Source organism: Notamacropus eugenii, chromosome 2, assembly GCF_028372415.1.
Source record: "Notamacropus eugenii isolate mMacEug1 chromosome 2, mMacEug1.pri_v2, whole genome shotgun sequence".
Taxonomy (NCBI): domain Eukaryota; kingdom Metazoa; phylum Chordata; class Mammalia; order Diprotodontia; family Macropodidae; genus Notamacropus; species Notamacropus eugenii.
In genome coordinates, this window is record NC_092873.1 from 373,560,669 (window position 1) to 373,583,838 (window position 23,170).

General features: G+C 42.9%; 1 protein-coding gene across 7 annotated transcripts in view; it reads right to left on the reverse strand.

Moving 5' to 3' along the window:
• Positions 1-2,509: 2,509 nt before the first annotated feature.
• The window catches only part of TBX4 (T-box transcription factor 4), a 54,672-nt gene continuing 34,011 nt past the window's right edge, over positions 2,510-23,170 (reverse strand). For all 7 annotated transcript variants that reach the window (XM_072646914.1, XM_072646920.1, XM_072646918.1 and 4 more), the window contains 4 exons: positions 12,200-12,352; positions 9,086-9,174; positions 8,523-8,758; positions 2,510-4,517 (listed from right to left, as the gene is read on the reverse strand). In XM_072646914.1, the coding sequence (XP_072503015.1) occupies positions 3,901-4,517; positions 8,523-8,758; positions 9,086-9,174; positions 12,200-12,352 (1,095 nt within the window). In that variant the 3' untranslated portion in view covers positions 2,510-3,900. The remainder of the gene's footprint in view (positions 4,518-8,522; positions 8,759-9,085; positions 9,175-12,199; positions 12,353-23,170) is intronic.

A 23,170-nucleotide genomic window follows, 5' to 3' on the forward strand; every position in this document is an offset into this window, starting at 1 on the left:
ACCTGTGGGTTTAGATTTTAATCTGGGTTCCTTTCCTCCCTAACCCTCTTCTAACTGGGCACATAAGAAACAGACAGTTGCATGTGGCAGGTTTCAGGCCCAGTGATGGATGGGCTTATTTGGTGCTTTGAATAGTGCCCTTTGTTCCAGGATTCCCCATGAGCCTCTTTTTTTATTGAAACTTTGGCATCAGAGGAGAGGGAAACTTGGTAAATCCTCCTGGAGAACTATGCAGCTCTCTGGGAAATGTAATCATGTGAGAAACCAGGAACCTGGACTAGGCTGGGCTAACTTGCCCTAAGATAAGACCCCAGGACCTCAGGGAAACCATTGATTTGCTCTCAGATAGGTCCAGTGAGCTTCCTTTGCTGGTCTACTGAGAATTTCTAAGCTTCCCATTTCATCTGAAAATGCTGGGAACAGTTCAAAATAAAACCTACCTCCCATCCCTCCCTATTCCCCACATCTCAAAGCAGAGATGCAGAGCTGGAAGGGACCTCCAAGATCATCAAGGTCAACTCCTCATTTTACAACAGAGGAAACTGAGGCAGAGGAAAATGGTTGTGATTTGCCTCTCAAATTACAGATGTATAAGTTGACTTAGTCTTGATTTGAATGGGGTCCTTCTCACTCCAGGTTCAGAGGCTTTTTTCCTCCCTGTCATTCTGCCTCTACAACCATCCAGAGAGAAAATAGGTGCTCTCTTCTCCCACAGGGTTGTCCTGGGTTATAGGAGTCTTTCCCCCATTTCTGCCACGCTCCCTTGGATTTCTGTGTAATCCTGAGCATCCTCACAAGGGAGAGGTCATGGCCTGCTTAAGTAGATAAGCGGAGGGGAGTTGGTGCGTAGATTCTATTTTTTCACACCAAAAATTGAGCCAAAGGATCTGACAAAGTTTCACTAAACTTCATTTGCTTTTCTTGAGATCAGAACTCTCCCCCAAATTTGATGGTCACCAAAGTTATGGGGGAAGATGGGTGGAAGACGGAATGCTTGCCTTCTGCCCAGATCTAGATGCCTATTTTAGTCAAGTTGCTGGGCTCCTGGGAGAAGGAACTTGCCCTTGACGCCTTGCAGAGTGAATACGTTGACGAATGGCCCCATTGTGAAGAGGAAAAGCAATGAGATAAAGACAGCAAAAAATGTCCCTTTCCCATCCTGGGGCCACTCCCCTCATCACTGGGCAGTGCTCAGAATGGTTGGAGCCTGAGGCCCAGACTCTGAGTTCCTGGTCTCCCTTTTCCTCTCTTCACTGTGGATCCTATCTCCGGGGATCTGGCAGGGGTTAGCGACAAGTGGGCAGAGCCTTTGCCAGGCTACGACTTATTCTCTTTAGAGTGAGATCACACATCTCTCGGCTTAAAGCAGCAGTAGGGACCTTCCCCAAACCCTCCCTCCTATGCTGTCTGTCCATCAAGCAGCTGTACTAACTTCACCAAGACTTCCCAGAGGACACCAGACCCATTCCCTGTTCCCCTGCAGGCTGCCAGGCTGCCAATTGCCTGCTGAAGGATGGCCAGTCAGGTCTGGTCACATCCTATTCTCTCCTTGGGAATGTCAGTGGGCAGGGTCTGGGAGTCAGCCCCGCAGCCTGAGGGAAGCCTGCTGAATAAATGAATGAATGAAAATATAAATTAAGCCCCTATTACTTCCCAAGGCTATGCTAAGCACAGGGGATTCCAGTAGCAAAAGTAGAATTCAGTTGCAGGATGGAGAGAAAGATACCTAAGGGGTCAGCTCTAAGGCTAATGGCAAGGCTTGGTACTCCTTAGGACTCATTGGGATGTCTGGCCCACAGAAGTCCATAACTATTGGGAAGGGGGTACAGATCTCAGCGTCAGAGTAGAAAGGGAATTATGAGTTCCTTCTTATTGGCTCAGAATCTCTTCCTTTCTTCCTAATCCCTTGTTCTGACCCCAGAGGCTTCCTGGTATAAATGCCAGATCCTGTTTAGTCCAATAGCTTCTTACAGAAGAAGGAACTTTAAAATAATGGCTGAAAAGGTCATGGCCACTACTCCTATCCCCTTCCTCTTCACCCTCATTTGTCACAGTCCTCCAGGTCTCCTGGTGTTAACTTGGGTCGCCCTGACATATTAAAGCCAGTCCCTCAAGGACCAATGTGCCCCATAAGATACTCTCCTGTTTTACTAGCCAGGCCCCTCCCCCTCCCACCCTTCTGCTTAGACTCTGTGAAAACAGAGGGGAGAAGCCCCTGCCAGGAGCCTGACTTCTGTCCCATCTGAAGGCCCTGGCGGGTTTCAGCACCAAGTCCATCAATGAACTCCCCATCTGGAGCCCAACAGGATGGATCTCAGGGTGAGTTTTTGTTTGCTTGAAAATGACATTTGATGTATCACTGGAGGTGTCGACAGGCTGGGTAAATAGACAGAAGTTCAAGTGTGCTTCTGAGCAAACGTAGCATGGGAAAGGGGGTGGGGTCAAAGGGCAGCAGAAACCATATGTGAGTCAAGAGAGGGAAAGTCATTATTGAAATGCACCCAGACAGTTTATAGTTGAAAAAAATGGCTTTATGTTCTGATATGTAAAATAAAACGTCCATGCTATGTAATAAAACACTTAACGTTCCCACCACCTGTATCTAACGTGGCTTCTAATAAAGATTTATCTGTAGTATATATAGGTTTTATCTAACCAGTTCTTAGTTTTTACATCAAAATGTGTAATTAAAAAATCTTAAATAGATGTCTTTCCAAAAATCCTCGCAACATTCATTTTTTTAATTATTTTGATTGTAAAAGCAAAGCTGCAATGGACATGTGGCCTGCCTTTGGTGATATATATTTACGTAATATATAAATAGCTATTCAGCATGCAAAGAGTGTAGTGATTTCTCAAACTGGTTTACAGAGTTCCCACCAGCCACACATATAGTCTGGTGATATCCAATACTGGTGAATTGGTTGAAAACATCCATGTCACTGGCCTGGGCTTGGCCTGGTTCAAGAATCCTTCTCATGACTCTGGCTGAGCTCATGGGTTGGACTCTCTGGAGGAAGTGAATGTTTTCTCAACTCCCATTTTTATTTCTGTTGGGCTTCTTCCCTCCAAGACGGGAATTCTCCAGGAGACAGAACTCTCCAGGCCATGCCTCACTTTGGCTCCACAACAGCCGCCTGCTGGCACATCCAGGTGAAGTTTATATTTCTTGAGTGCTAATTCTGGGGTGAAGATGGATGGAGTCTAGAGAGATGAAGTTCTCCCACGTGCATGCGGGGCGAGGGCTGGGGATGCAATACCAAAAACTGAACAGTGATAGGAGATGCACATTTTGATCACATTTTCCCTACTGGCTTATCTCTAAATTGAAAAAACTAGAAAAAATTATGTTAAGATACTTGTCTTCTCCCTGACCCTGTTTGACTCCCCTGTGGGTTTTCCTTTCCTGGATCTACAAGGGGTTCATAAGAAGCCAAAAACCAAAATTGTGGATGGCTTTTCCCCAAACTAGATTGGATTCAGATTCCAGACTGTGCCTACAATCTCCCTAAACCATGGTGATCCACCCCTGAAATGTCGTGCACCTTTCCCTCGGGATGAGGCCTCACTACTCAGCCCCACGATCATGCTGTAAAAACCTCCCAAAGACACCCTAGCCCGACCAACCCTCCCACCCTAGTTCCCACCCTTTGGGCACCACCAGAGGTCTGCCAGATCTAGATAAGACTAAAGGTACTTTTGGGTCATTGTTCTTTCTTCATGACATGGCATTAGTAGTAGGTCAGAAAGTAGGTGTTCTCTAAATGCACCCTTCCCCCCCTTTGGAAATACACGACTGTGTAGGTTTCTCTATAGTGCAGGCTACTCCCCCGGGATTAACACTGGATTAACATGGTCCTGGATCAGTAACACTGTCTGTCTTGCAATGAGACCTCAGAGTCATCCGTCAGTCCAGTTCTCCACAGTCCCCATTCCTGAATGATACTGTAAGGAAGACTCCCGGGACAACGAGAAGCTTTGGGAGTAGAGGAATTCGTTGGCAGCGTTCAGGTGTGGGGATGGGGGTTTCCTCTCACACACTGGGGGCAGCCCACGTTCTCTTGGAAATGAGGCGGACGGCCCTCGCTCTCGGGCCTGAGCCTGCGAGAGCTGGTTATAGATGCTGAAGTGGGTGTTCCCTGGAGGCTGGGAGCTCTGCGTGGACACGGAGGGGAGCCGGGGCATCATAGTGGTGGCGGTAAAATGAGTAGGGAAGGGCTGGTAGGGTACAGTCTCCATTGTCTGAACACTGTAGCCGGTGTACGGCGCCACCGATGTCCACATGTTACAGCTCAGCGGGGGTGGGGGCAGGTCATCCACCGCTGACACTCCGGCGATCTCAGCCCCAGAACTCGAGTACATGCAGGCTTCCCGAGGAGTCACCTCACTGCAATAGGAGGGACTCAGCATCTGCTGGTCGTAAGGGGGTGGGGAGCGGAAATAGTGATCTTCTCCCACAGAGGATGAGGCTTCCAGGTAAGAGCGTTTGCAGGGTAGGTCCAGGTGTCTGGTGCTGTCTGCAGGAAGACAAACATACATTTAGGCAAGAACCATCCACCCTCAGACCAGCTGTGGTCCCCTGGGGCCCCCATGTCCAAGATGCTAGAACCACACCTGCATTTGTCATTTTGTACGTCCTTTTAGCTGTTGTTTCTGCCGCTCTGGTAGGAAGCAGAGCGGGCAATCAGAGGAACAATTTGTGCTCACATTTCATAGATGGCTAGATCTGGGCAGTGGGGGGAGTCGAGAAAGAAAAGGGTGGTACTTAATGATCATCTAACTGAGGGCTAGTAAGCTTATGACTTATCCAAGGTCACACAGAACTATCAGGTGGTGAAACTAGTACTCCAGCCCAGATCTCCTAACTCCAAATACAATCCTCTTCCAACTGTGCTGTACTTTCAGGATGGATCCAACTCTAATTTGGGGGAGGATATTGAAAAATAACTCATGTTCATATAGCAATTATATACAACCCTGGGAAGGAGAGAGCACCTGTATGGTTTCACCCCTTCTCCTCCATTTTCGGAGTGATAATCACTCAGCTGGGAGATGACTGAAGGGGGACTCAAACTCAAGGCTTCTGATGCCATGTCCATTGTGGTCATGAGGACTTGTGGATAGGATGATTAAAAACCAGGCTGACCCTGCCCCAGGAGCTGGGTTGTGAGTGAACAACTTGGCTCTATTTATGCTACATTAGGATGATAAACAGTCCATGTTGGATTCACTGGGTCCTCCCTCAAGCATATGGGTTCACACTTCCTGATCCAAACTGATCACTGTATTCCTATAACCCCAAATAGGACTTTTCCTCCTTCCATATAGCCTGGGTCAGGGTGCTTTGTAATGGTCCCTCTGGACAAATTCAAGAATCACTTTTCAGATAGTTTATTATGCCTTCTTCCCATCCCTGTTAACAGATCTCTCTGTCTCTGTCTCTGTCTCTCTGTCTCTCTGTCTCTGTCTCTCTCTCTGTCTCTCTCTCTGTCTCTCTCTTTCTCTGTCTCTCTCTCAACCAGAGTGTCTTGTTGAAGGCTACAGATGTACTTCAGGATAAGGTATCAGGTCCCAGAGCCTTCCAGAAATGGAAGGAGGAGGAGGGAAAAACTACTTGAAAATGCCCTTGCTTTCCCTGCTACCAACCTAGCATGATAATCAGAAATCTAGAGTTGGAAGGGACCTCAGAAATCATGTGGTCATGGGTTGATAGATTTAACTGGAAGGAAACCATAGACGTCATCTAGTCCAACCCCTTCATTTTATACAAGTCTCACAGAGGTTAAGACATGCTCAGGGTGGGATAGATAGGGCACTGACTGGCCCTGGAGTCAGGAGAATCTTCGTTCAAATCTGGCCTCAGATACATACTACTGTGTGACCTTGGGCAAGTCACTTAACCCTGATTGCCTCAAAAAAAAAATGACTTGCTCAGGGTTATTTAATAAGTACCCATGACAGGATTTGAACTCAGATCCACCTGATTCTGTGTCCAGCATTCCATCTCCTACACTGTTATAGCTGCTCATTTTGTAGTCCAACCCCCTCATTTGACAGATGAAGAAACTGAAGCCCAGTTCACACAGACAGGGATAGCCGGAGATGGCATCATGGGATTCAACCTGTATCCTCTGTCTCCCAAGTATACCATACTCTTACATCTACAATTCTCAACCTTAACTAGCAGTGCTCTGTGGTTATTTTCCAGGTGTTTCTTATCTGTATCTCTCACTCCTTTCTCCTTGGTCTCCTCAGATTTACTATCCAACACACACACACACACACACACACACACACACACACACACACACACACACACCATTACAGAAAGCAGTTTGGCTCCCCATGTGATGATTGGCAGGTGAGCAATGATGAAGGCTCATGGGAAGGGTCCTCAAAGGCACCCCTCCCTATTCTAGCCTGAGAGTTCTGCCATGAGAGAACAGTCTAGACGTCTGTCCTGCTTTTCCCTTGAGACACTGTAGCACTTTCACAGAGAGTGCCTCATTGGTCTTGTGAGATTATTAGGGAGAGCCAATACCACCATCCCCATTCTATAGACAGAAGAATTGAGGTGGAGAAAGGATTAAGGATATGCCCTGAGGCTGTAACTGAATCATAGAGTATATAATCATCAATCTCAAATTGGAAAGACCTCAAGAGACCCTCTCTGACCCTTTTATTTTTACACGGGACTTGCCAAAGATCACACAGGCATCCCCAGCACCAAATACTGTGCCTAGGACATAATAAATGTTTGCTGATTGACTGATTAAGTAGCAGAGCAGGAATTTAATCCAAGTCCGAATTCTTTGTACCACACGACCATTGCCTTGAGGACCGCAGAAAAAAGATCTCTTTCATGTAAGTGGAAGGTTCAGAAGTTATAAAAGAGCTTCAAGAACAAGGACTTTTGTCACTTCCATTCCCAGCTACCCACCCTGGGTCCTTCTAAAAACTGCGACATCCCTCATTCAAGAGCAAATTGACTAAAGGGTCCAAATTTGGATGATCATCTGCAATAATGGGGGTAAGATCATCACTGGAAGCATGGGATCATGGATCTCAGGCAGGAAGGGACTTCCCAGGCCAATCAGTCTCATCCCCTTACTTTTCAGATAAACAAACTGAGGCCCAGGGAGGGACTGGTGCAAGGTCACAAAGCTAGTAAGTGTCAGAGTCAGAATTTGCATCCAGGTCCTCTCACACAAGAGCTGGTGCTCTTTTTTTGTACCATGCAGGGACATGGTAAATAGATCATTGGGCCAGGAGTTGGAAAGATTTGAGTTCAAATCCAACCTTAAACACTTAGTAGCTGTGTGACCTCATACAAGTGGCTTAATTTCTCTCAGGTTTAATGGGGATAATAATAGAACCCATTTCACAAAGCTATAAAATAAGAATCAAATGAGATCACAGATGTAAAGTGCTTTGCAAACCTTAAAGTGCTCTACTTTGTTGTTCAGTAATGTCTTACTCTTGATGACCCATTTGGAGTTTTCTTGGCAAAGATGCTGGAGTGGTTTGCATTTCCTTCTCCAGCTACTGAGGCAAACAGGGTTAGGTGGCTTGCCCACCTCTATCAATATTAGCGACTATGATCATTATTATTCAGCCTCTGGCTGAGATTTTTCTAAGGACTTCATTCTGATCAAATGGTCTGCTCCCACATCAAACCTTTACCAAAATCCTCCAATACAGGGCAAAATTGACATGTCCCAAAGACAGGCATCGAGAGCAACCAAGGAGGCAGAGGCATGTGGTGAGGTTCGAGAGGTAAAATGGAAAAGAGATAAACAACAGTTGAGAATAAGGAGACCCAGCTGGGCCAGGGGTCCCTTCAGGTAGGTCCCTCTCTCTACCCCCTTCCCACTCCATTCTCAAGGGATGAAGAGTTAGTACTGGAATAGACCTATGTAGAGAAAGCTCTAGCTAATACAAGCTTTCTTAACTTGGGGTCTGTAAACTTGTTTGTTTAAAAACATACTTTGATATCTTTTGATAATGTTATTTCAGTGTAATTGGTTTCCCTTGTAATTTTTCTTTTATGCATTTAAAAACGTGATTCTGAGGAGGGACCCATAGGCTTCAACAGCTGGACAGAGAGGGCCACGACACAAAAAAAATTCAAAACCCCTGGTCTAATCAATCAGTCGATAAACGTATATTAAGCACCTACTATATGCCAGCCACTGGGGATATAGAATAAAGATATAAAGGATATGCCAGTCACTGAGGATAGAGATAAAGAATGAAATAATTGCTACCCACAAGGAGCTTGCATCCTCTATCCATAGGCTCTTTTCTCCTTCCTCCTTCCTTCCTTCCTTCCTTCCTTCCTTCCTTCCTTCCTTCCTTCCTTCCTTCCTTCCTCCCTCCTTCCCTTTCTTTCTTTCTTCCTTCCTCTCTTTCTCGTTCTCCTTCCTTTCTCCATCTCTTCCTTCCTTTCTCCTTCCCTTCCTCCCTCCCTTCCTTCCCTCCAACCCTCCTGGGATTTTCAGTTCTGAGAGGTGGTCACCTACCTCGTCTCTTCAGGCAGTGATAGAACAAGCCAGAGTCTCTCTGCCCCGGGAAGGTGTTCAGGGGTAGGTCTTGCCCTTCAGCAGCAGCAAATTGCATATGTGCCCCATTCTCATACTGATAGTGCTGGAGTGCCTGATGGGCGCCATGCAGGGGGCTTACGTCGGGCTTAGCAGAAAGCTGAGTGGAGACAAGTCTCTGCCTCATGATGCTTTTGGAAATCACTGGATATTCTTTGCTAGGGAGGGAAGGGAGAAGGGAGAAAAAGATACATAAAAACTCACTCCCACTTGTAGAGGGTGTCCTTGTTCCCAAAGCATGTTCATATTGTCTCATTTCATCTACACAACTCTGAGATGGGGCAGGTATTTTATAGTCAAGGAAATTGAGTCTCATTGCGGTTAAAGTAAGTACCCTGAACTCGTAAGTGGTGAAGCTGAGACTCTGGACTCCTGGATCCTTCCCTGAAAAATTATCCTCTACCCCAATCCCCCATGAGGGACATGTAGAAGCTTGAGTGTTCCCGCTATGGACCACTGAGAATGGGACCTGCTTCCTCTCATACCTCTGTAAGCGAGCCACACGCAGGTCACTGTCATCACTGCCCCGGAATCCTTTGGCAAATGGGTTATTCTCGATTTTCAGTTGAGTGATCTGTCCAAGAAGGAAACAGAAGAGTCACTGACATAGTTCCTGCCTAGAATATGTCCTTAGGGTCAGAGTCCGGCCTCCTGTCCTTTTTAAAAATATATCTCTTATCTGAACTTTTATACCTGAAACTGTAGTCTCTTACAAAGTTTACTTTTCTTGTTAAATGCTTAGTAACTCGAATCTGTTACTTTTTTCTCACTAAATTTTCTTATTTTGGAAAATATAGTTATTTTCACTTTATGTTCTGTTAACTTTAACAAGCTTATTATCAACATTTTAAATGAATTAATATTTTAAAACTATCAGTGTTAATTTCTAATAAATATAAATATATCTAATCCAGAAAACCAAAAGCTCTGTTCAATCCTTAATCATTTTAAAGGATGTGATGGGGGTCTTGAGACAAAAAAGCTTGAGAATCACTGCTCTATTATATCTGTATTAAGAATTTGTGGAAGGTTATAGAAAAAAATGATGCAGGATGAGAAATCTTAACCAGGTTCAACTATCAGTAAAGTCATACATTATTCCATCGAAGTATTATTTTTCCTTCTGAAGTAGTTCAAATCCTTTTGATGAGTCTCTCAAATCTACTATTCTCTAACTCTGACTCAAAATGTTGAGAGAGAGAGAGAGAGAGAGAGAGAGAGAGAGAGAGAGAGAGAGAGAGAGAGAGAGAGAGAACTGATGTCAAGGAATTTGTATGATTTTATCCACTTCTCTATACAAATCGTTGTCTCTGTGGTTAACCTTGTATCTTTAAACAAGACGACTTTTTATTCCTTTTGTCCAAAGGGATGAATGCTGGAGTGATACACCCTGCCCAGTCAACCTGTAACTTTCAAAGCTATCCTGCTTACCAGTGCTTCTCTCTGAACTATTCTTTTCTTTGTCTCATCTCATAGTCATCTCATCATGTGCCCTGTATTTGAATGAATATAGATTCTAGGGCAGGAGTTGAGTAGGAGACCATCCCTTTTTTGCCCCATCCTTGAGAGGCTCTTGCTAACTTTCCCTGATCTCAGTGTTCCCTAACTCTGTCTTTCTCCATTTCATCTCCTTTTGTGTGTGCACGTGTGTGTGCGGGGTTACTCAGGAAATACTCAGCAATGGCCTGACTTGTCCATATGCTGCTATTTCCAGTGCCAATTTAGCACCCTCTCTCCCACAAATAACCTTGCCCTACATTACCATTTTGATGAAGGAATGGGGCACAACTCTGGAAAAGAGCTAAGGACTTCCTAATGGAGTGCTTGAATGAAAGTAGAAATTCATCCTACCTGTCCTTATAAAGAAGTAATAGCAGCCATGATGCAAACAAGAGAACCCAAAGGTAACAGGAAAAAGATGGAGAGAGAAAACAAGCAAAGATTCTCCTCTGGACAAGATCAGTGCACCATTTTTTATAACATCATGGGGAGAGAGGATGCTAGAACAGTTTTTGTTCAGTCATTTTTCAGTCATGTCCAACTCTTGGTGACCCCATTTGGGGTTTTCTTGGCAAATATACCGGCATAGTTGGCCGTTTCCTTCTCCAGCTCATTTTGTAGATGAAGAAACTGAGGCAAACAGGGTTAAGTGACTTGCCCAGGGTCACACAGCCAGTAAGTGTCTAAGGTCTTTGAACTCAGGTTGAACTTTGAAGAACTTTGAACTCAGGTCTTCCTGACTCCAGGCCTGGTCCTCTATCCACTACCAAACCTAGTTGCCCTCATTAGATCAAAGTGTTCCACTCCAATCAGCAAATCCAACACTCCAGGAGGTCTGGGATGGAGAAGACCTCTCTGGTCCCAAAGGAGAGTCCCAAATGAGCAAGTCTCAAGGGTTTCAATCTAGCAAGATTGCTCAAGGATCAGCCATTTCAAAATAACCAGAGAGAAGTGATGCCATCCCCCTTTCTCTTTGCCACAACCCAATTACAGCTTCTCCCAAATCCCTAAATTGTCCAAGCCCCTCTTTTATGGAGTATTCTTCCACCCCAAGCCTATCTGCCCCCAACTCCACTGTCACAGGGAAGCTATCCCAAGCTACATGATTCAAACCAAAAGGAACTAGTTTAGCTCTACAGCCCTATCAAGGGAACCCAGGGGGCCAGGACACCAAAGCTGGCATCTAGCCACAGCCACGTGGCATCTAGAATAAGAACAGGAGATATGGGGAAGGTGGCAAAAATTATAAGAGGGATGGGCATGAAGTAAGCTCATTTTGCCCATTCTGACTAACTGGAAGGGGTAGAGCTGCCAGCCCCTGGGAACAATATTCCCTCTCCAATCATCTTTCAAGAAGGCAGATGCCCTGGTTCTTGGGCATCTTTTTCCCTCAGTCCACCTCCTCCCCAGTGAACTGGAGCCAGAGCTAGACCAGAATCACTTCACTCAAGGTGAAATGGACAAAATCAGGAAAACAATTTATGGGATTACCAGTCATACTCCAAGAAAAGAGAGAAGGTAAAGGAAAAATTGAAGTCTCCCACCCCTAATTTATTTCCCGATGTTTATCAGCATGTCTCTCATCTCTCTCGTTAAGTGCCTATACAGCAGTCATGTTTTGTGTCAGATTTCTGACTCTCTTTTCCAGGTCATCATTAGCTTTGCTTACTGTTCCGAGTGACATCTCAGGATTTATGAGTCCCATGGCTGTAGGTCCCTGCTTAGGCAGCTCTTCCTATCAGGCATGGGAGTCTTATGCAATATAGACTTGGGGTGGATGGGACCATAGGGCTGATCTAGAGTGGGGGAAGTGAAAGCCAGAGAAGGGAAGAAACTTGTCCAAGTTCACGTAGTGAGCCAGCAACAGAGCCAGGTACCCCTAAGGGGCTTCAAAGAGAACTCAGTGTCCTCTGCTATGCTTTCTGCCTGTTTTGGGCTGTGTCGTGCCAAGCTCTTCCATTCCATGCCAATGGCATCGCTCAGCCTGTTCTCTATTAACAGGATGGGTGATGTGTTTGGTCTTGTGGCCTCCTCCCAGGTCGGGGGCAGGCAGGATGAGGGGTGGTAATCAAAGCAAGCAGGGAGAACATTCACTATACCTTGTGGTTCTGGTAGGAAGTCACTGAAATGAAGGAGGTCTCTGGGAACACATGCGTGCAGAAAGCCGTGTTCTTGGAGCCAAAGGCATTGTTCTCATCAGCCTTCACAATGTGCAGCCGAGGCTGGTACTTGTGCATGGAGTTGAGAATGATCTGAGAAAGAAGAAAGATGTCATGAGAATTTTATAGCTGAGGATCTGCTTTCACAGGCCACTTCTGATCTCTCTGAGGGGGCTGCCCTTCTAAACCTGATGCAATTCAACTCAATTCAGTAGTGCTGGAGACATGAAAACAACCAACTGATGCAGAATGAGGTAAGCAGGACCACAACAATTTATACAATAATTATGATATTATAAAATCAAATAACTTTGAAGGACTAAAGAACTCTCATCAATTCAATGACCAACCACAATTCCAGAGGACTGATGGTGAAGCAGGTGATATACTCAAGATGCAGATTGAAAGACATTTTGGACATGGCCAATGCGAAATTTGTTTCATTTGACAATGAACATCTACTATAATGATTTTCTTTTTCTTTTTCCAATGTGGGGTGGGGAAGGTAGATAGAGAAGAAATAAATGCTTGTTTTATTAAAGAAAAGACCAACAGAACAGCCCTTATTGTTGAGGAACTTATTTTCTCTAGGAAGAATACAGCATGTACACTGATAAATATAAGTCATGGTGGTTATGATGGAAACAAAGGAGTCAGATCAGACTAAGGGATCTAGATATTTAAAGAGGAAAGAAAGCAATAACTGAGGAAAATTAAGAAAGGATACAGTGGTACTGAAGAGAAAATGAAAACATGCTCTAAATCACTAATAATCAAGAAATGCACATCACAACAGGTCTGAGGTTCCACCTTCCTCCTATCAGGTTGGCAAAGATGAAAATGACAATTGTTGAAGGAGTTTTGGAAGGCAGACACACTAATACATTGTTGGTGTAACTGCAAATTGGTTCAACCATCATGGGAAACAATCAGGAATTGTACCTTAAAAAGTCACCCATTTGAGTACACCTTTTGATCCAGTACATTTTTTTTAGTCATTTATCCTAAAGAGGTCAAAGACAGAGAAAGGTAATAAATATACCAAAAAAAAATTTTTTTATTCTATCTGTTGTGGAGAAAAACTGGAAAAAGTAGGAAAAAGGTCCAATCTTTGGGAAGTGACTGAGAAAAAGTCTTATATGTAAACATAATGGAATATTATTATGCTAGAAGATAATTATGAATATGGATTTAGTGTCTCAGTTTTCTCACCTGTAAATTGATCGTAAGGCTTTACATATGAGGTGGTGCCTGAGTTGAGCCTTGGAGAAAGATAAGTGAAGATGAGGGGAGAGAGTACATGAGAGATAACCTGGACAAGGACACTAAGGTGGGAGATGCACTGCTGAGTCCAGAGTCCTGTTTAGCTGGAACTTATGATTATGAACAGGGAAGTAATGGAGAATGAGACTGGAGAGGTAGGGGGGAGATATTATAGAGAACTTATTTTGCTTTGCAGCCAGTCAGGCAACAAACACTCACCAATCACTTAGTAGGAGTAAAGTACTATGTTAAGAGCTCCTCAACAGAGTTTAAAATGTACCAGTGCTAGTGCTAGGTTCCCTAGTGGGTTAGCCCACACTGGCTGCTCTCTCTCCCTGAGGGGACCCAGATGGGCTGGGTGGTCAGAGTTCGCTTCTTCTAGGAGATGCCACACCTTAGCTTCTGCTCTTAGTGTCCTGCCTTGGGTAGAGGGGATGAAATACTCAGTCCAAAGCTGAGCCTTAGACCTCCACCTTTCTCTCCTCTCTCAGTCTTTCCCCACTACCTGATCTGTTCCATAGAATCTGGCAGTAAAACTATTCCTCTTCCTTCCCTTTAGTCCTGTTCTCCCTTCCTGACTTTTCTACTTCTCTATCTTGTTTTCTTCTCTTTTTTCTTCTTTTCTCATTCCCAGGATCAGTTTTTTTAATCTGTAAAATTAGAGGGTTGTGTTAGACGGCCTCTAACATTTCTCCCAGCTCTGAGCCATGCTCCAATGAACCTACTGGCTTCAGTTTCCTCATCTATAAAATGAGGACCACTGCAGAGTGACTCAACCACCATGGAAAACAACCTAAAAACAACCCAAAAGAGTCACCAATCCAAGTATATCCTTTGATCCAGTACATTTTTTTAGTCATTTATTCCAAAGAGGTCAAAGATCAGAGAAAGGTAATAAATGTACCAAAAAAAAATTTATTCATTACTTTTTGTTGTAGAAAAAACTGGAAAAAAGTGGGAAAACTCCCAATCTTTGGGAAAAAAAGTGTTATAAGTAAACAAAATGGAATATTATTATGCTAGAAAATAAAATGAGGGGATTGGACCTTTAGGGTCCCTTTCAGCTCCAAAACTGTGTTCCTATGAATCTCTCTGGGCCTCAGTTTCTTCATCTGTAGAGTGAAAGGGTTGGATTCAAAGGTAGGGAACCTGTGGCCTCAAGGTCACATGTGGTCCTCTAGGCTCTCAAGTGCAGCCCTGAGGACCTAGAGGGTTGCATGTGGCCTTGAGGCCAAAGGTTCCCCACCCCTGGTGGTGATCCCTAAAGTCCCTTCCACTTCTAAATCTACAACCCTAAGTGCCACTCACTCTTTCTGGAAAGGAAAGAGAACTTTCTAAGACAAAAAGTCTTGGTCCTTCCATACCCTCAGGGTTTTCTTGAAGATAACTCCATCCCCAAGAAGTAACAGCTGCCAGTTCAGGGCATAGGGCAGAATTAACTCAGCTTAAGGTAGAAGGAAACGGATGAGCCAGACTCTAGGGTCAATTACTGACCCTGTCACATCAGTTGCTTCTTCATTGTCTCAACTCAGTGGAACAAGAAAGATGTCCCAGGCCCTGCCTCTCATTCCCAGCTCCCCTGGGACTTGGGGGAGGAAGGAATTGAGTCCTTTCATTCCCAGCTCAGCAAGGCTCCAAGTGGAGAGTGCCCAAGCCCCCAGGAGTGTCCTTCAGTAGTTACCACCCCTAAAACCTGCTTCATCTGGCCTCACCGGGCCCTCCCTACGGTAGCGGCTGCATTATGTGCCATTAAAATGCATTTTTTATTGTTGACATTTGCCAGACACCCTCCGCACCGGAGGCTAGACCAGGAATTTGGGGCATTTTATCAGCACGTCTGTAACCATTTAGCTGCTGGTCATGGCTGAGGTAGGCTGCGCTAGGCCAGCCAGAATCCCTTCCCTTTTTAAGTTCCTTTTCCTTTAACTGGGTACCCTTTTCTAGATCTTTTTTCTCCGACTCCTGACCCCTTCCAGATGGGAGGACAAGTCCATGGAGGACACAGGCTGAATGCTGACGCCTCTTGAAGAGTTTAACCCCTGAGAACCTGGCTGGCAGCAAGGGAAAAAGAAGCACTCCCCACTCAGGACTAGCCATAGCAAGAGACAAGAAACTTTCCTGGGAAACCTGAGTCAAAGTGTTGGAAGAGATGTCTTGACAAAGAGGGATCAAACTTGACCTACTGGTCCCTGGAGGGCAGAACCAGCAGCAGTGGCTGTATGCCAGGGAAGCAGATTTAGCCCTGAGGATGAGGAAAACATCAAGAAAAGAGCTACTTCAAGGATAGATAGGTTGCCTTAGGAGGTAGTGAGTATTGCTCATTAAAGGTCTTCCAACAAAGTCTAGAGGACCCATATTGTCAATTATTTTGTCAAAGGACTCCTCCTCAGCTACACGTGGGAGGAGATGGTGGCCTAAGTCCATTCTGACTCTGACCTTCTCTCCAACACCATGAGACATCAGAGGAGGACTTTAACACAGAAACAGGGGATGAGGGTGGGGTAAAAGAAAGGAGACAGGCAGCATAGCAGAGTGGACAGAGAACCAGCCCTCCCAAGTGAAGAAAAATTCCAGGTTCAAGTCTCTCTCACCTCTGATACAGACTGTGTGACCCTGGATGAGTCATTTAACCTCTCAATGCTCTAAGCACTCTTTAAGACTACAGAACAGTTGCTGGTTTGCATTGATTGAGATGTTTCCTCACTGGGAGTTCCCAGCACCTGTACTGTCTCAGGTCTGGACAAAAACAAGGAAAAAGCAGACTAACAATGAGGAGCACAGTCCAGGTGGGAAGAGATAGCAGGAATAGTTTGACCATGCAGAGAGTAAACCCAGGGGAGGGGACAGTCTAATCTTTGTCCTTGTTGGAGGCTAGAGAGGAGGACAACCCCTTGAAAAGCATGCCCAGGTGACCAAAACTTGTTGTGGAGAGAGGCCGCTTAGGGGCAGTAGTTCAGCAGCGTGTCAAGGAAAGGCCAGGGTTGGTAGCTGCCATGGGGACAGCATTTCCAGAGTGAACATAGGGACACACTCTGGAGCTGATTGGCCAGCTAGCCTCTGCCTCAAGGTTCCCTTCCCCTGGAATGTTTTCTTGAATATCTCTTGCTCTCAACCTCCAGCTAGACTGGGTCTCTTCAGTGTACTTAAGTAATGACTCTATTTAGCCATTTTCACTGATTCCAGACTCCCTCTTTTGCTTCCATATGGATAATCTTTATTGTTTCCCAGGGGTCTAATGCTTAGCATTGCAACCTGCATATACTCTTGCACTCCCTGCTTAACTAGCTGTCTGTCCTAATGCAAGCTATCATTATACAATAACGAATATTCATAATGTTGATTCTGAATATAGGATGGCTGTCTATCCTAATGAAGGAGGCAGAACCCTGAATGCTTGGGGGAAAGGACCAGGCTAGACCTAGACGATTGTGAAGTAGAAATTTTCAACAAAGAATTTTAAACTAGAATCCATTTTCTAAATAAGGAATTGAGGAGGGGGCAGCCTAGGTCTGGAGGAAAGTCAATCACATTAAATAGTGAAAGAACAAACCTTAGATTCACAGGGGCAATGGCACTAAAGTTCTGAAAGACAGGCATAGACACAGAGAAAGATAGAAACACAGAGACAGTCAATAAACGTTGAGTACCTACTAGAAGGATTTAAGAAATTCAAAAGAGGACAAAAGGGAAAAGAAAAGGAAGAGAGACAGAAAGGGACAAAGAAAAAAGGAGAGAAGTTAGCCTAAGGACAGGAACATTTTGTCATAGAAGCCTATTCTGGGAAATAGGTTGGGAGGCAGGTGAAAGGAGAAGTACGATCAGTCTTTAGAATGTTGGAAGATTTCCCAGCCAGCATCGCAGGCTAGCCCAGGAATCACCCAAATGTCTAAGTATCAAAGTAATGATGATCTGGAATCCTAAAGCAGGGTCAAAGTTTATATTCTTCTGAACAAACTTACTCTAATTGAAACAACAGGAAAGAAGTCATCTACTTTAGAAAGAATTCCATCCAACAGTATTAAATTTTTAAGGTTCTTATACTTGGTATCAGTTTTTTTTGATATTTCATTTGAATTATTTATTAATGCATTTAAATGCAAAGCATTGTGGAAGAAATAATTTTAAAATGGGCCATGATCACTGTCTCATTGGAGTTATAATGCCAAAGAGGAGTTATAGCAACACATACATGTGAAATACTATACAGTAACCATCCAGTGATTATTGTGAAGAATTAGAACTATAATAGAATAGTGTAGTGTTTTACAGAGTCCATATTTGTGGTGTTCATCCTCCGTTGCTGAAGGAGACCGTGCCATCAGAGAAATGACTTGCACCTGACTTTGTTTGGAGTGAGGGAGGGCTGTCCTGGTTACCAGCCTCACTTTCTCCTCCTGAGCCATCTGGATCCAGTGACCAGATATTCATCAGGATGCCTGGAGATGGTCCAGGATGCAACGAGAGACGCTGGCCTTTTTAGGCTAAGGCCTTTTCAGGTACTCACTTAGAGGGAGGTAATGCCCATTCAGGGAATAGGCCTCTTTAAGAAATAGCCTTTAGACCTATATGACCTGATGCTGAGTGAAAGGAGCAGAACCAGGAGAACTTTATGCACAGCAACAACCACAGTGTGTGAGAGTTTTTTCTGGTAGACTTAGATTTTTGTAATAACACAAGAACTTCTTACCAAAAAAAAAATCCTAGTGGAGGATCTCAAGGCAAAATGCCTGCCACACTCAGAGAGAGAAATATGGAAGTCACTCACATATTGTAGCAGATCATGTTTGTGTATGTGTATGTGTTTGTGTATCATGTTCTGATTTGTTATACGATTTCTTTCATTTATCTTAGTCTGACTACATAGCATGACTATAGTGAAAATATACTCAATAGGAAAGTATATGTAGAATCTATACAGAATTGTATGCAGTTGTGGGGAGGGAGGGGGGTAGGGGGGGGTAGGTGCGGGGGATAAAATCACAACTGTATGTCAGTGATTGTTAAACATTACAAAATAAAATAAAAAAAAAAGAAATAGCCTTTAATGAACAAAAGGAAAAAAATAACTAAATAAGTTTGAAGGAAAAGAGAAACAGTTACTCTTGATAATCACTCTAAGTCAGGAGGGTCCAGAGAATAGCTATGTTTAAAATAAAGCAGAATATAGAAGTCTCTAGCTGGTACAATAGATAGCGTACTGAGCCTGGAGTTAGGAAGATCTATTTTTCTGAGTTCAAATCTGGCCTCAGATACTTACTAGCTATGTGACCCTCGGCAAGTCACTTAACCCTGTTTGCCTCAGTTTCCTCATCTTTAAAGTGCACTGGAGAAGGAAATGGCAAATTGCTTCAGTATCTTTGCCAAGAAAACTATAAATGGGATCACAAAGAGTTGCACACAACTAAAGTGACTGAACAACAATAAAGAATGGCCTTGAAACAAAAGTTTTCATTGAAGAGGTGAGTGTGGAATTTTACATATGCTGTCAGAAGTTATTTTCTTTATTACCAGGGAAGGATCCCTATAGGGAGGGTAATATCTGGAAATAACTGTGATGTAACAAGTAAAGGCTTCAATAAATCTTTTTTTCTTTTAAAAAGAGAGGTACAAAGCACTTGCTATGTGAGTCTGGAGAAAAGAAAGATCATTTCCACCTGGGAGGATCACTGCTAATACCAGGTAAATGAAAAACCCTGAAAAAGCTGATGGGGGCTGAGAATTTGTTCCATACTTGGTCAGGACTGAATGAACCGTTCCCTTTTGGTTTAGGATAAGGACACTAACTTTTCCCATCATAAGAATCACCGTTTCTCTCTCACAGCTGCCACAAAGAAAATACTCTACAGAGACTGTATTGAAAGTGAAAAGAAACAGAAGCCTGGAGAAGAACAGTGATTTTTCCCAGAGTCTCAAGCCACAGCCTAGAAAGGTTTTCCACATAAAGTCTCCTTTTCTTCCTAGTGACTACAGTTTCCTTATCTGTAAAATGGGTATGATGATACTTATATAAAAAAACTTCACAGGATTACCGTAAGGAAAATGCTCAATAAATGATGAAGCGAGATAGAGAATGTAGGTTATTTATTTTGTGATATTACATGTATTACTGTAAAGGCTTAAAGCCTCAACATCTCATGAAGGGGAAAACAAATTCTTTTTTCTTTTTATTTATTTTTAATATTCTCTTTTAATGGCATAATAAATTCTGAAAAACCCAGTACACACAATAATCATTTAATTGAAAAACCAGTGCTGAAAAATTGCAATGGCCAAGAGCTGAGTAAACATACTCCACCCTTTCAGTAGAGAGTTGGAGGTGGGGATGATCACGGGTGCAGAATGCTGCATACATCACCAAAGGTAGTCGCCGTATTAGATAGTATTTCTTAACTGGTTTTCTTTGTATTGTATTCCTTGAGTGAGAACCTGAGCCTATTTAGAAATGATTGATATAAAAACACAAGGCATCAATAAAGCCCATCCACCTATTTTTGAGAAGTAAAAAACCAGACCAGTTCCTTAAGAGTGAATTACAGAATGATCTTTCAGGCCAAGCCTGGACTTCATTTAGCTTGGAATCAGTCATACAGCAGTCCAGGATATAGGCAGCTGAAGTACCTAAACCTTCAGAGCAACCTCTGACGTGAAGAACAGAGGAAACTGTAGATGAGTCACCCCAAACAGCAGTCATATGACCTCTCTCACCCAATTAAGAAGAAGATTCTTCCACAAGAAGTTTGCCCACAGACCAATCAGCCCAACATACAAAGACAAGAGCTAGGCCCACCCAGGATACTAAGCAACCTCTGCTTCGGGGGATCAAAGATACAAATTGGAAAAAAGAAAAACAATTCCCATCCCAAGGCAATCTAATTAAGGAAGACAATACACAATAAAAAGCTGAAAAGGTTGTGGAGGAGGGGAAAGTACCAAATCCCTAATAATAAAGTAAATTCAAATGAAACAATTGAAGTTCCAACTCACATGCATCAGATTAGCAAAATTGGGGGGACAAAAGTCAAATATTGGAGAGGCTATAGATGGACAAGCAAACGCTGGAGGAAACCTACCAGACTAACCAAGCCAGAAGAGCTCCAGAAAAGAGACAGGGGGTGAGTCCCAGTCTCAGGAGAGAGCCCCTCTCCACCTCCCCAGTCCTCTCATCAGAGGCAGGATAAAGGACCTCCCAACAAAATGACAATGTCAATTACATAGTGGAAACATTTTTCCACAAACAAAACCAATGTAGTGAGAATTAGAAAGGAAAGAGTTAATTGGGAAAACTCTTTGCAGCAAATTTCCCTAAGGTATTTCCAAGGTATATAGGAAATTGATACAAATATATGACAAGAGCATTCCCCAATAGATAAATGTCAAAGGATATAAGCAGGCAGTTCTTAAAGAAGAAATGCAACTATGAAATTAATCATATGAAAAAGTGCTCCAAATAGTCAGTCATAGTCAAGAAACTTACTAAGTGGCTACTATGTGCTGGGCATTATGCTAAGCCTGGGGATACAAAAAGGGGGAAAAAAGGAAAGCAGTCCTTGCCCCCAAGAAGCTTATAATCTCTTCAGGGAAGACAATGTACAAAAGAAAGCTGAAAGGGATATGTGTGTGTGTGTACAAAATAACTAATAATAAAATAAACTGAAATGAAAACAACTGAGGTTCTACCTCACAGGCATCAGGTTAGCAAAGACAGCCAAAAAAAAGGAAAATGACAACTACTGGAGTGATTATGGGAGGAGAGACACACTAATGTACTAATGTACTGTAGGTAGAACTGTGATGTTCCAGCCATCCTGGAAAGCAATTTCTCTTAAACTGTACCTCCAAAATTATTAAACTGTGCATGCCCTTAACCCAGTGATGTAACTACTAAGCATGTATTTGAAAGAGTTCAAAGAAAGAAGGAAAGGAGCTATATGTACAAAAATATTCATAATAGCCTTTTTTGTTGTAGCAAAGAAATGAAAACTAAGGCAGTTCTCATCAATTTGAGGAGTAGCTGAACAATTATGGTATATGAATGTTAGGGAATGTTATTTTGCCTTAAGAAATGGTGGAAGGAATAGATTCAGAGAAACCTGGGAAGAATTACACAAAGGGAAATTAGCAGAACCAGGAAGACAATTTATGCAATGACTGCAATATTTTAAAGTAAAACAACTTTGAAAGATTAAAGAATTTTGATCAATGCAGTGACCCATTCTAACTCCACAGAGATGGTGCAGAAGGAAGCATACCTGTTTATGTATGTCAACTAAGTGGCAAAGTTGATAGAATGCTAGATTTGGAGTCTAGAAGATTTGAATTCAAATCCTACCTCAGGCATTTGCTTTGTGACCCTAGGTAAGTCATTTAACCTTTCTTAGCCTCTCTTTCCACATCCACAAAATAGGGATAATACCTCCTACTTCCCAGGGTTGTTGTAAGGAATCAAATGAGATAATGTGTACATAAGCACTTTGCAAACCTTAAAGCTCTACATAAATATTAGTTGTTTTTATTATGTTCAGACTCAACCAACGTGTGAATTTGTTTTTCTTGACTATAACTTTTTGTTACAAGAGACTGCATTTTTACAGTGGAAAGTGGATAGTTAGTGGGGGAAATGAGTGATAGAAAAAGAAAGGAAAGAGTGTCAAAAGTTTCAATTATACATAGAAAAGAGCAGAAGGAAGTTAAGAAGGGGACATTAATAAGCAAGGCAGTGTTGAGACAAGTACATAAAAATTCATATATACTTTTTTAAAAAGCTGTATTTAAGAGGCTCAGTTTCATATTTTTAAAAATTACTTTCTAAGCCTTTATTACCTGCTTCCACAATCTATCCTCAACATCCTTCCTAGGTAGCCCTGGAAGAGACCATAGTCTCCATTTTTAAATGAGAGAGGAAATGTGAAATAAATAGACCAAGATCACACACCAAGTTGTTGGTAAGGTTCAAAAAAGAAGTGAGTCAAACAACTTATTTTTGTTATTTTTATAGGTTCCCAAAGTGGTTGATACAGCCCCCCTGGATGGTGCTGGAATGATAGGAGGGTGGTAGTAGGCTGGGGCACAATTGGGAGGGGGCATTGAATAAAAACAAGGGGGTTGTGGAAGCATAAGAAAGATAAGACAATTTTGAAAAACCGTTCGTACATGTTTCATCTGTTGTGTAATACAGTTAAAGTTTTAGTGATTACATTATTTTCCAAATAAACACACAAAATGCAAGTTATAACTCATCAGTGGTCAAGTCAGCTGACAGGTCTTAACAAGCAAGTGTTGGCAGGTGAATGTGTCATGCATTGTTGGAAAGTTCAGCAATGTACTGGTAGGAATATATACATGTAATGATTTGTTTACAATATACTATACAGTTACATGACAATATTGCATCATTAAAATTTCAGTGCAGGAAAAAACCCACAAATTTACAATAAATTATTAAATTTTATATAATTTTGAAATGATGCAAATTTTTGAAAAACCATTAAAGGCTTAGAAAGTAGATTTCGGGGGAGCCACTAAGTAATTGTTTTTTGGAAAAGGAGGTGGTAGACCAAATAAGTTTGGGAACCTCTGTGTTAGAGGATCTCTGGCTTGCTGGATTCCACTGCCCAACTCTTTCTATACTGTTCTAGAATTAAGGAAATG